General features: G+C 37.1%; 2 protein-coding genes across 2 annotated transcripts in view; both read left to right on the top strand.

Moving 5' to 3' along the window:
- LOC101584944 (armadillo repeat-containing protein 3-like) overlaps positions 1 to 13,265 on the top strand; it is a 92,191-nt gene that overhangs the window by 34,651 nt on the left and 44,275 nt on the right. Inside the window, exons 6-7 of the mRNA XM_023708719.1 lie at positions 6,482 to 6,634; positions 6,734 to 6,839. Of these exons, the coding sequence (XP_023564487.1) occupies positions 6,482 to 6,634; positions 6,734 to 6,839 (259 nt within the window). The remainder of the gene's footprint in view (positions 1 to 6,481; positions 6,635 to 6,733; positions 6,840 to 13,265) is intronic.
- Positions 11,521 to 12,402, top strand: LOC101584168 (COMM domain-containing protein 10-like). Its single transcript, XM_012513366.2, is given in 1 exon segment — positions 11,521 to 12,402. A coding segment is annotated over 1 exon segment (609 nt). The 3' UTR covers positions 12,130 to 12,402.

Below are 13,265 nucleotides of genomic sequence, written 5' to 3'. Positions count from 1 at the left end.
GGGTCTCACTACACAGCTCAGATTCGTAATGATCCTCGTGTTTTCATCCTCCCCAGCACTGGGATCACAGGTGTGCACCATCATGCCTGGTTTCTGTAGCCAGCTCAGTGAGCCCAAGGTACTTCCTTAGGATAATTCCTGAGTATTTAATTTTTCTTAGTTCTGTTGTCACTTTCCTACTTTCTTTCTCAGTGGATTCCTTATTGGAATGCTCTTGATTTTTGTGTTAATTTTATATTCTGCTACATCATTGAATTTTGTTATTAGTTATAGGAATTTTTGGTGTATTTTTTTGGGTCTTCTGTGTACAAGATCACATCACCTCAAGAGATAGTTTGACTTCTTCCCTTCCTGCACATATCCCTTCTATTTATTTTTCTTACCTAATTGTTCTTGCTAATGTTTGGAGTACTGTGTTAAACAGGAGTGGTAATAGTGGACATCTCTGTCTCATTCCTGATTTTAGATGGAAAGCTTTCAGGTTTTCTCTACTTAATATTAGATTGGCAATAGGTTTGTCATAGATGGCTCATATCAGATTGAGATAAAGTTCATCTATATTAATTATTTTATTACAGATGTTGGATTTTGAAAAGGCTTTTTTCAGTGCTTATTGAGATAATCATATGGTTTTTGTCCTTGCTTCTGTTTATGTGACATATTACATTCGTTGATTTATATATGTTGAATCATCCTTACATCTCTGGTCATAATGTGTGATCTTTTTGTTGATATTTTTGCATTCTGTTTGCCGGTATCTTGTTGAGGATTTTGAATCCGTAGTCACTAAAGAGATTGTTTCATAGTTCTTTTTTTTTGGCGGGGGGTCCTTATTTGATTTTGGAATTAAGGTAATGTTGACTTCCAGGAGTGACTTTGGGAGTGTTTCTTCCTTTCTTATTTAATTAAAGAGCTTGAAGAGTATTGGCTTTAGATCATTTCTGAAGTTTTGGTAGAATTTAGCAGTCAAGCCACTTGGACTTGAGCTGTCCTCAGTGAAGTTTTTCAGGCTGCTTCAGTTTCATTGCCTGTTATTGGATTATTCCATATTTTAAAGTCTTCTTTGTTTAGTTTTGAAATTCAAATATATATATATATTTGAATCTATCCATTCTATTTTAATTCTCCAATTTATTAGCATACAGTTTTTGCAAGGCAATTGTTAATAATCCTTTTGATTTCAGTAGCATTTCTTGTGATTCCAACCTTTTCATTTCTAACTACATAGACTTCGGTCTTTTATCTCCTTTCATGGTTGGATCAGTGAAGGGTTTGTCTATTTTGTTTATTCTTTCAATGAAACAACTCTTTGATTCATTGGTTCTTTGTATGTTTTTGGCTCCATTTCACTGATTTCTGCTCTGATTTTGATAATTTTCTTCCCTGCTCTAACATTAGCTTTGGATTATTGTTTTTCTAGGATTTTGAGGTGTATGGTTAGGTGATTTATTTAGATTCACTCTGCTTTTATTCTGTGAGTGATCACAGCTATAATATTCCTTGTTAAGATTGCTTTCATTGTTCCATAAACTCTGATATTTTATACCAACTTTATCATTTAGTTCTAGAAAGTGCCTTATTTCTTCCTTGCTTTCTTCTGCAACTCATTGATTGAGTATATTATTTTGTTTCCATGCATTTACATCAATTCTGCTTATTATTTTACCATTGATTTCTAGTTTCACTGTGCTATGATCTAATAATATACATAATTTCTTTTCTTTTGCATTTGCTTAGGATTGCTTTATTGTTAGACAAGTGTCCTATTTTGGATAAAGTTCTGTGCTACTTAAAGGAATGTGTATTCTGTTTTCTGAATAAAAATTTCCATAGATATCTAGTACGTCCATTTGTTTGGAGGTTTGGCTCAACTCTGACATTGTTTTGTTAATTTTTTTTCTAGTTGATCAGTTTGTGATAGTGGGGTATTGAGGTCTCCCACTCTCATTGTGTTTATGTTTATCTTATCTTTTATGTCCAGTAGTACTTGTTTTATGAAGTTGGGTGTGCCATTGTTCATTGCTTATACATTAATTAATTGTCATCTCTTCTTGTTAGACTGTACCCTTAACCAATATGTAATGATTTTCTTTGCTTCATTTGATCAGTTTTGCTTGAAGTTGTCTGAATATAAGAAAGCTACACCTGATTTTTTCTTCCAAGTTTCCATTGCATGGAATACTGTTTCCCATTCTTTGATGTTTAGTGTATGATTTTCTTTGTGGATTAAATATGTTTCTTGTATGCAGAATATTGGATTTTGATTTTGATCCATTCTGCCAGTTTGTGTCCTTTGATTTGGTAATTGAAACCATTCATATAGGCATTAACTTATTCCTGCATTGCCTAGTTTTCCTGTTGCTGATGCCTTGTCTTTTTGGCACACAACTGCTCACCCTGCCTTCTGTATTCATTCTATTAGAGTTGTTGTTATTGTTAGCTTCATTGTTTCTTTCCAGGATATTTTTGAAAATTAGTTGAAAATTTGGAAATACTATTTTGACCTATTGGTATCCATGCTCTTCAAATAGCTCGATTTGAAAGGAAAATCAAATTTACTAATTCTCTTTCTTTTCAAGGACTCAATAAACAACTAGTTTCTCTTTCTGGCCCCCAAATTTTTTTAAAAATGTATACTTTTTCATGGCTTATCCTAGTATAGCCTACTCTACTTTAAATATGTTAACAATTTCTTCACACCATACTCGCACCTATCCCTAATGTGATAAATTAAATCAATATGCATGAACTGAAATATCCAAACTCTGCTACTATGAAATACTGTACCAAACAGGTACAGCACCAAGATAAACTGCTATTGCCCAGCAGAATCCCAAGGAAAGAGATTTAACCCTGCCATTGTGCAACCAATCACCCATCTGTGTTACAGGACAGCTTCTTTACCATTGTTCCACAGGTTTTACCACTTGGGGAGGCAATGTTAGGGATTGAACTCAAGGTATTATATATGCTAGGTAAGCGCTATAACACTGAGGTAATCGTCATCCACAAAGCTTACATTTTTATAATTCAAATTATTTAACTGGTGTCTTCCTTTCATCCTTTTTAGCCTTGTCTCTTTCCTTGCTAAGCTTATTCTATCTTTGGAGACTGTAGAAGCATTGAAAAGGTATGTCAAATGGATCTTCCAATCCAGTGGGTTCTTGGATGGCTTAGTTTTCTCATGCTTAGGAGATACCAGACCTGAAAGCTTGATTCTTAAGACCTCTTAGAAGATGCGTGTTTCCATAAAGAATCGAGCTTTTTCTGTCCGTATATCCCCATAAATTCTTAAGAATACGCTTTCCTGATTATAAGCACAAGGCTTTAAGAAAATCTGTTTTAAATTTTTCACCTTAGCTATAGGAATTATGGGTGAAATTGTCTATTTCTAACCAGAACTCTGCATAGTACTAGGTCAGAACATAAGTGAACATCATTTTCATTCATCTCATTATTCTTTTGTTTGTTCAGTCATTTACTGATGCCTGCCTCTGTCTACCTGGCCTGATCTACAGTAGCCACCTCTTCTCCCTGCACTATAGACTACACCTCCATTACAGGGCCTACTTGTACCTCTTGTCTACTTTTTGTATTAATTATTGGCCTGCCTGGGACCCTGTCTTCCAGGTCAAGACAGCTTAGCCAGACATATATTTTTTTATATTAGTTGTCATAGTAAATTCTAAAATTTAATTAAATTACCTCCTAACATTTCTGTATTGAAAGAAAATAATCATGAAGAAGTTTTAAAATATTGGCAGAAATTTTGCTCCTTATACTGTTAGTAAAAAACAATGTAATTATCACTTGCAACTGGTTTATTTTTTTTTACTTCCTATCATAAGAATTTTTTATAGGATCAATTGTCATTGTATGACAAAAACACAGTTGAAACACACCACATATTCTTTAAGTTTTGCTTGTGGGATGAACTTCTAATATGCATTCCCTGTGGTGAAAATCCTCAGTTAGTGTGCCTTTGACCTTGTACTAGTAGGGGGAGGGTGTTAATTACTACGTTGCCATGAGGTTTATGAACTGGCATTAACATCTCAGCAGGAAAAAGGTGGCATAATGGCCACTTCTGAGAATGGATAAAGAAAAATATCACTACTTGCACACTTATTTTTAGCAGCAGAACCTCTTTTTTTTTTTTTCTTACTTTAGTGATACTAAGTATTATTTTTACAGCACCTTATTCTGTTAGTAGCAATAGTGATCTTACCATCCTTATTATCTGTGTAATTCGAACACAAATACTTTACTTCTTGGAGTACAAATTGAAAGTACTTGGTTAACTATGTTAATTCATCTTTTAAGTCTATGATAGCCATGCTGTGGTCCACACTTTGGAGGTTTGTTGATCACAGCTGGATTTTGAGAGCACTCTCAGCAGGGTTGAGAAATTAATTGCCTACAGTACTTATTTCAATCATTTTTTAAAAATCTTTCCAATCATTGCCTACATACTCCTTTTTTTGTGAGTACAACGATAACATATTCCAAAGTCAGCCTTTTCAAATTAATTGCAAGTTGTGTTAAAAATATGATAAACATTTAAATTAAAAAATTCATTAAAGAACAAGACAGGTTGCAATTAATCCCCCTCAAAATTCTTCTCCTCACCTGGAATACACTTATCCCTCACTCTTGCCACTTTCTGAAGCAGTTACAGAAGTCCTTTTGGTGAGTGTTTCTAGCTGGGCTATTGCGACTGCCTCTGTGTCCTGAATTGGTTGAAGTATTTTGTTTTTAGAGTTATTTTAGGGAAGAGCCACGAGTCATGTGGTGCCATACCCAGTGATAAGGTGGAGGAGGGCTACCGTTGCTTTCACTAGCCTCCCTTTCCATCACATGGCACTCATCAGCACGGCTTACTGTATTCTTGATTAGGCTTCATAAGGGAAAGTAGACTTTCAGAACGACCGCAGAAAGTGATAACAACGATGGGAATAAGTGTTTGAAATGTGGGGAGGGGGCATTATTTTGAGGGAGAGTAATAGTAATTTTCTTCTCACTGTAAGAACAAATTTAAACATTCTTTTTTTCTTCTTCTTTTTGTATTTAGGACAGGGTCTACAGGGTCTCACTGCACAGATCGGACTTGGCAGTGATCCTCCTGTTTTCAACCTCCCAAGTGCTGGGATTACAGGCTCGTGCCACCACGCGCAGTCTCAGTTACCCTCTCAGCGTGCCCCGTGGGCGGGGCCAGCACAGCACGCAGGAATTGAACCCCGCCGCTGCCCTGTGTCTAAGCAGGCACTTTAGTCGGCTGAGCTATCAGGCTGGCCCTAAACATTCTTAATATATTTTTGTCACAATTGTATTACTGTATTTTGGGAAATTTTCCTGGTAGAATCTGTGCTGAGTGTTCTGTTTAAGAAATTTTATTTAGAGCCATCAGGGAAGTTTTAATAATACATCTAAGTGTTTTAGATCAGAAACTGGAAAAATTTGATTTTTTTTTCAGTGAAAATTAAAAAGAATACATGTATTTTAAAGCACGTTAGGAGCCACCTCCTGAGACTTAAGTATTTACTGCAGCCTTTTATGGAAGCAGGCTCTGGCCTGCGTGAATGTTAAGTGAAAGGGGCAGAGGATTAAAGCGATGGGATTACAGGACATGGTTCATGATTGGCTTAAGAGGAAGGAGCAGCAGCGCTAGAAACAGCCTGTGCCGCGTTGGCCACATTGCTTGTTGCACATTTGTGCATCGGATGAACAAAAGCCCTGAGTCCTTGTAAACGCCGCGCCACCAGGGAGTAGCATTGCTTCTGTGGAAGAGGGCGATTTCTTACGATCATCCTTAAAGGAAGAGAGAAATCACATTGGAAATTTACAATGGAAACCTAGTCACTATTATTCTGCAGATATTTCTGGATAAAAACAAGTTAATTAAAGAAAAAATATGCAATGAATGAGCTCCACATATAGAGGTTGTAATATAAGCCACCAGAAGAACTACGCTTACCATTTGTCTTCTGCTTTCTCTTTCACTCTGCCCTTTTGTTGGAGCCTGGGGCCTTTGGTGCACCAGTTCCTACTTGTTGAAGCCTGGGGCCTTTGGTGCACTAGTTCCTACGCTGCAGGCATTCTTCAAATACTGTGTTTTGTATTTACAGTGACCAAATAAGCAGGTTTTGTTCTCAGTGAAGAGATTGCATGTGTGGACACTGAGGGATGTGTCAGCACATGACTGGTGTTAGAGAAGTGCTTACTGAGTGTGAAACCTTGCCTCTTCCTTAGTATCGATTTCCCTTAGTATTGATGTATATCATGCAAGGGGAGAAGAAAATCAACCACTCTTAGTGCATTTTCACTGTGTTCTAAAGATTAAGAGGTTTATATTTTGTTTAGTCTCTGGCACCCAAGATAAGGAAGGGTTTGTAGTCTATGAGGCTTTCGCTGGGTGCATAGTAATCCTTAAAGTATCTGAAGCCAACTTCTGATTTTTTTTTTTTCTTTTGGTTTGCGAAAGCTGAAAATAGAAAACTCTTCCATGAACAAGAAGTTGAAAGGTGCCTTGTATCCCTTTTGGGTTCGGAAAGCGATGGAACTAAAATCGCTGCTTCCCACGCTATATCAGCAATGTGTCAGGACACAGGCAGCAAAGAGTTTTTCAATACTCAGGGTAAGCAATGGTGAACTGACCCTTTGCGCCTTTGGTGGTTACCTGTGTTATCACGCAGAGACTCCTTGGCGTCACAGTTCTGCCTTTCTTTACCTGTAGGGATTCCAGAGTTAGTGCACTTGCTCAGAAGTGACAACGAAGAGGTCAGAGAAGCCGCTGGCCTGGCCCTGGCCTACGCGACCACCTGCAGTCCTGTTAATGCAAAGTAAGTTGAAAAACCTGGACTCCACCCTGGCTGGCTGTGGAACAGTTCACAATTTAAGAGGTCTTAACTGTATTTTGGTTTTTAAGATAGTTACATATTTTTTTCAGATAGTCTTCCTTGGGTTATGTTTTCAGGATACCCTATGAAAATAGAGTTATTGGACTGGCTTGTTTTCCTGAGATTATAAAATCTGGACTTTCTGAGTTTGTTGTGAAAATATGCAGGTCATTTGATTTGGGCAACAGGCTAATTCTTCCAGAAGCTTCTAGTCCAAGTAAAACTGGATAATGCTCCAAATATTATGGACAACATTACAAAAAACAGCTGACCAATCTGGAAAGAATTTAAAAGGTCCATTTGAAAGGATATATGCTTTAGAGGAATATAGAAACATTTTAAAAAGACAATTAAAAGCAACATATTAAGGGCAAATACTGTGCCATGAAGAAAAGTTGGGGAATGGGAATGCCCTCTGCATTACAAGAGTACAATGTGTGGTTTATATTCCTTTCAAAAGTTAATTCTCAGGGGCCGGGGAGATGGCTCAGTAGAATAAGTGCTTCCCTGGCAAGCTCAAGGGCCTGAGTTCAATCCCCGGTTCCACAAAAAAAAAAAAAAAGAAAGAAAGTTAATTCTCAGAATAATCTAATGACAAATAAGGACACTGCAATTTGCAGGCTTATCTAATCTTCCTAGATGCGCACATTTATTAAATAGCTGAAGTAGAAATTCAACATAGGACTGTCAGACCCCAAAGTCTCTATTATTAGAAGGTTATAGAACATTGGCTTGTAAAATAGGAAAAGTTTCTCAAAGGTAAATTTCATGTGTAAAATAATTATTTGTCCTCTCTATATCTCATTTGTATGTGATTTAACTTTCATTTATTATTATTTTGTGACATTGAGGCTAAAATTACTTTTTTGAACTTGAAATGAAACCTTCACTTCAACTGTCATGTACTTAATTTATTCCTTAATCTTTTTTCCTTTCTGTACTCCCACACAAATATTTTATAAGACCTTAATGGAATGACTAAATACCTAAAAATGTCTGATTAAAAACAGCAAGACCACATGTTCATCAAAACAAAACTCTGCTTTTTCTTATCAGCTACAGTCCTTAGCGTAATAATTTCCTAAATTAAGGGTCATGATTAGCTCCATGAAAGCAAAGAATATTGAGTCACAAGAGGTAGCAATTTAAAAATAGCATATTCAGTGATTTCTCCAGTCTAGTCATACTATTGCAAAAAAAAAAAAAAAAAAAAATCTTATTAGCAGTACTAAAACACTCCTATCTCCAGCCCATTTAGAATTATATGTATCTAAAATACTTTAATAAGCCTCCAAAGCATACAAAATGTTTTGCTTTGATGTAAGTTTGTTTGGCTTCTGTTACTTCACAGTTTTGATTGTCACATGAAGTCAGACAGTTATGATTGTAAGCACATAGTTTAAAAGGGTCTGCCTTCACGCTTTTTCTTTTAGTGTAGCTATTTCAGAGTTTTGTTCATAGACTACAGTTCTGTATTTGTCAACAAAGGTTTGATGCCTGACTTCTCTGCTATGACTGACTTTACTTTATAATACTATTCTTATTTAATGTGTGATAAAGTTGTTCTAGATATTCTTTGATGTCTATATAAGTTTTTGTTTTGAACTTTTTGAGCTTAAAAATAAACATTGAAAATGTTTCTGAAGAGCCGGATTTGGCATACTTGTGCCAGTCCTAAATGAAGACAGGGGTTGAAGAAGCTTGTCTAGTCAGTTAGAAGTCAGAAGGAGTGACGCAGATAAGGCCTACTGCAAGCCTCCAAAGATTTGACTGACCACATCCAGACAGAAGCCACGGCCCAGCCGACCGGTTATTTTTAATACACCATGTTTCTATGCAGATCATCTTTAAAAAATGTAAAGTAAGCTCAGCACTGAGGAGTGCTTCCAGAACCTTTTGAGAAATGGCTTCCTGGCCATTTGTGCTTACTTCAAGTCTGGGCTCGCCGCTGGGGTGGTTGAGACCAGGGTTTTCTGAGTACTTTTCTGTCACGCCTAGCAAGGAGAAGAGGCAAAACTGAAGACCGCTATGTGCATTTGGCAGCTGTTTCCTGTCTGCTCATTGCTGGCCTAATGAAATAAGCACTTACGCATGCAAATGCTAATTTTAGTCATATTATAGTGCAACACATCTTCCACACTCATATCTCCATAGGCATGGGATTAATTTATGGTTCAGTGTGGGCATCTTCTGGAATTGAGGCTCATGTCACAAACTGAGTAATCGCTGTTGTGTTATAGTAACAGAGTGTACTGGTGTAACTTCCTGCATGTGATGGGCTTTGGCCTAGAAAGCTATGAGGACAACAAAAGTTTCTAAATTGAAGTGGGAAAAAAAATCAGCCAAGAGAAAAAGAAACAATTTGTGGTGACAGGTTTTGTAAAGATGACAAATGATAGAATGGGGGAGCATTTATGTAACAAACAGAAAACCTGGCAAATGCTTTTTTTTTTTTTTTTTTTTTTTTTTGTGAAACTGGGGATTGAACTCAAGCCCTTGCTCTTGCCAGAGAAGTGCTTATTCCACTGAGCCATCTCCCTGGCCTCATTTTTGTTAAAAAATATTTTGTTTTTTAAAAATATGCACTTTGGGAGGCTGAAGCAAGAGGGTCACACACTGGAGCCCAACCTGGGCAATTAAAGTAAGACCCTAGCTCAAAATAAAAAAATTTAAAAGGGCTAGGGATGTAGTAGCTCAGTGGGAAGGCCCTGAGTTCAATCCACAGTGCTATGTAAAACAAGAAAAAGAAGAAAAAAAAAGTTTTTATAATCTATCTATAAATTAATTTATTGCCTATAATATCTGACTTTAGATTTTTTCTGCATCTTATTTCTCACAATAAGGAAACACATTCACATAAGAAGATAGTGCAACAATGAGAATTTTATTGCACTGGTAAATATCCACACCTCCATACACTACACATGTACATATAATAGGTTACCAGTCTAGGTCGGGCTCCACTTTGTGACCATCCTGCTTCAGCCTTCCAGAGTGCATTGTGGAAGGTTTTCAACTTTCATGTCACTTGAACATCAATGGTTGGAGCCAGAAGACCTTCCCTATTTGGGACTCTGTAAATGAGGCTTCGTAGAAACATTTTCTGGACAGTTCCAAAGTTACTTCTTCAATTAACAACACTTTAAATTTTTGTAATGAGTTTGAATTACAATTTTCTAAAATCCTTCCCTTCTAGCTTTTCTGAAGAAGTCCACTGCTATCAGGCTTTGGGGAGGAGGCCATAGACATCTCTATAAGACCGGAAGGCGTCCCTGTCTCCCATTGTCAGCCCCTTGGGCACGTGGGGGTCTCTGCCTCTGCTCACTGGGTGCTGCTTCCGGGAGTACCTCTGGGCTTTCATGCACCCTGCTGACCCTGCATGGTAGGGCTGCTGCCCCTTTTCATGCAAGGCATGGATCCAGTGGGCAGAGCCTCTAATGTACCCCCTCCTGGAAGCTCCCTTCAGATCTTTCTGTAGTTAAAAGCTTGGATACCAGGTACCCTGCTTTATCACATTTCATAGGAAAGCCCCAAAGCAAGCCTTGAGGCTTCTTTGGCATATTTCTGCTTCTCAGAGGCCATCTCTCCCCTGGGCCCCATGCATGCTCTGGAAATGTTTCTATTGATGTTCAATCTGATGTTCCAGTTTTGTATCACTGAATTGTCATTTAAAAAGTTACTACCAAATACGAATCTCTTTACTTACAAGCAAGCTAATACTGTGGAGTAAAATGATAAAGAGAAGAAAAGTAGGCCATTAGGTATGTTCTGGAAGTACATGCAACTTCCAGTTTCGTTCTGCCTAGACACCTTTGTGCTAACCACTGTCTTGCCTGCATGCTTTCTGCTGGGCTGTCCTGGGGCTCACACAGTCACCCCTCCAAGCCACTGCTCAAATGTGCCCCTCACGAGAGGACATCCTTCATTACTGCAGAGTTTTTGGTTGCTCCACACACATGCACACTTCCAGCCTCCTTCCCTGCTGCCTTTCCTCCTGCCCTCACCAGCACCCAGAAAGAGAACATCCTTGTTCTATGTAATTCACTGATGAACCACAAGTGTCTAAAAACAGTGTCCATCTGATGGTAGGGCTGGGGCAGTAGGCACACCAGAAAAACTCAAGCAAAACTAAAGAGAGGGTAATAAATTAGGAAATCTATTTCAAAGCTTAGTGCATCTACAATATCCATAACTTAAAACAATCAGTGTTGATTTGTTTTGGGAAGGGATAAAATTTAAATTTGGATCACAAAAGACAGTGAGAAAAAACAGCAAGTGCCTTCTCTTCATACCTTTCATTCTCTATTACCTCCAGAAGATAGGTCAATAGGAAGAAATATGAAAAGGCCATGAAGAAGGATAAAAATGGCTGCTTGAAGGCCATTTAAGGAGGGCAAAAATAAACCAGGTGATTTCCCCTAAATCTCATAGAACCTTTTATCCCCATTTCCTTGGTGTTTATTTTTTTATTTTTTATTCTCGCTTTTGACTTCCCACAACAGCAGTGACCCAAGAATCATTTATTAGAAGTGAAAAATAGGAGAACATGAGTCAATAAAAAATGAAACTATCTGCCCATCTAAAAGAGTACTTAAAAATAAAAATCAAGACACAGTAGAGGAGGATGGCGGCATCCGCGGCGCTGATCTTGCCTGACAGTCCTAGTATGAAAAAAGCAGTGTTGCTGATAAATGAGCTAGATATTGGAAGATTTCCACGATTGCTTACCTGAAGTCTTCAAAAACTCCACCTGAAGGCTGAGAGCAGTTTCAGTGAAGATGAAGAAGAAAAACTTCAAGTTGCATTTTCTCTAGAGAAACAAGATCTTCACTTGGTTCTTGAAACCATATCATTTATTTTAGAACAGGCAGTTTATCACAATGTGAAACCAGCAACTTTGCAGCAGCAATTAGAGAATATTCATCTTGAACAAGACAAAGCAGAAGCATTTGTCAATACTTGGTCTTCTATGGGTCAAGAGACAGTTGAAAAATTCAGGCAGAGGATTCTGGCTCCTCACAAGCTGGAGACAATTGGATGGCAGCTTAACCTTCAAATTGCTCATTCTGCTCAAGCAAAATTAAAATCCCCTCAAGCTGTGATACAACTAGGCGTGAACAGTGAAGATTCAAAGAACCTGGAGAAAGTTCTTGTGGAATTCAGTCACAAAGAATTGTTTGATTTCTATAACAAGCTAGAAACTATACAAGCACAGCTGGATTCCCTTACGTGATGTTTTTGAAGACCGGTTTTTCCATCACACTCCTGCCACCCCATTATTTTGCATTGAAGAGAAATTACCTCGCTATGTTTTCTGGAAGATTCAGTGACTTTCTTTCTTTTAAATTAGGTGATTTACCACTTCTTAGACAAATGATAACCAAGGAAAATCAATGTTAAGAGTTCTGAGGTTCTAATATACAGTATACTTTGTCTAGTTCTGTGAGCAAGTAGCAAATGTTAGGAACACTTTAGTTTGAAATAAATCAAAAGCCAGTCGTATATTGTTTTTGGCCTGTCATGGCCTCATCTTTATTCCCTCCTCTGTCTATTGTTTACGTGCTTGATGTCCTATCAAGGACAGTCCACATACAGAAGGTAGAATATATACCCTGGCAGAATACAGAACTTGAGTAATTATATTAATAACATGAAACAGTCACATACAGTCCAATATGACTTTTTTCTCATATAAGGATATTTTGCTTGAGAAATAATATAGGAAAGAAATTTAAAGTAGCACTGATAGTAGTCTATCAGTTAATTCTAATGTCAGCTTTTCTCTCTACTTTAATTTTTCTGATATTAATGATTTTAAAATAGTGCAGGTTTTTATGTGCTTTTCTTTGTAATGAAAATTAATGATTTGCTTTATAGTGTAAGACAGATGCAGATCATGAATAAAAACAATTGTACTGAGTAGTAAATGGGCATCTTTAAAATTTCAGATCTTTTATATTCTTTTCCCTGAATATGTTAATTGATTTCACCAATAAAATTTTTGTATTTTAGAATTATTTGAAAAAAAAAGACACAGTAGAGTTTTATGTAACATGCAAATCGTTTAGCTGATCGATTAGACCCCTTCTTGGTACATTGCTGATCTATTAGATGATTGTTTGTAATACTTTTTGGAAATGAGAGGCTATTCACTTTTTTTATTTTTTATTTTTCAAAATTTTATTGATAAACAGCAATGAGATAGTTTCAAATCAAATGGGAAGTACAGTTTCAACAAATAACACGCTGCATATATTCTTCTTAGTGGTTAATTTTGCTGTACAAGATGCGGACTTGAGATCCTATTTACAAACACCATTAGAACAAATCATTCTATTCATTAAGAGAATGTAACTATATATCTATCCC

The sequence above is a fragment of the Octodon degus genome, unplaced genomic scaffold, assembly GCF_000260255.1.
Source record: "Octodon degus isolate 3935 unplaced genomic scaffold, OctDeg1.0 scaffold00492, whole genome shotgun sequence".
Lineage (NCBI taxonomy): Eukaryota > Metazoa > Chordata > Mammalia > Rodentia > Octodontidae > Octodon > Octodon degus.
Note: the sequence above shows the minus strand (reverse complement) of the source record. Positions and strands in the feature narration are given on the sequence as shown.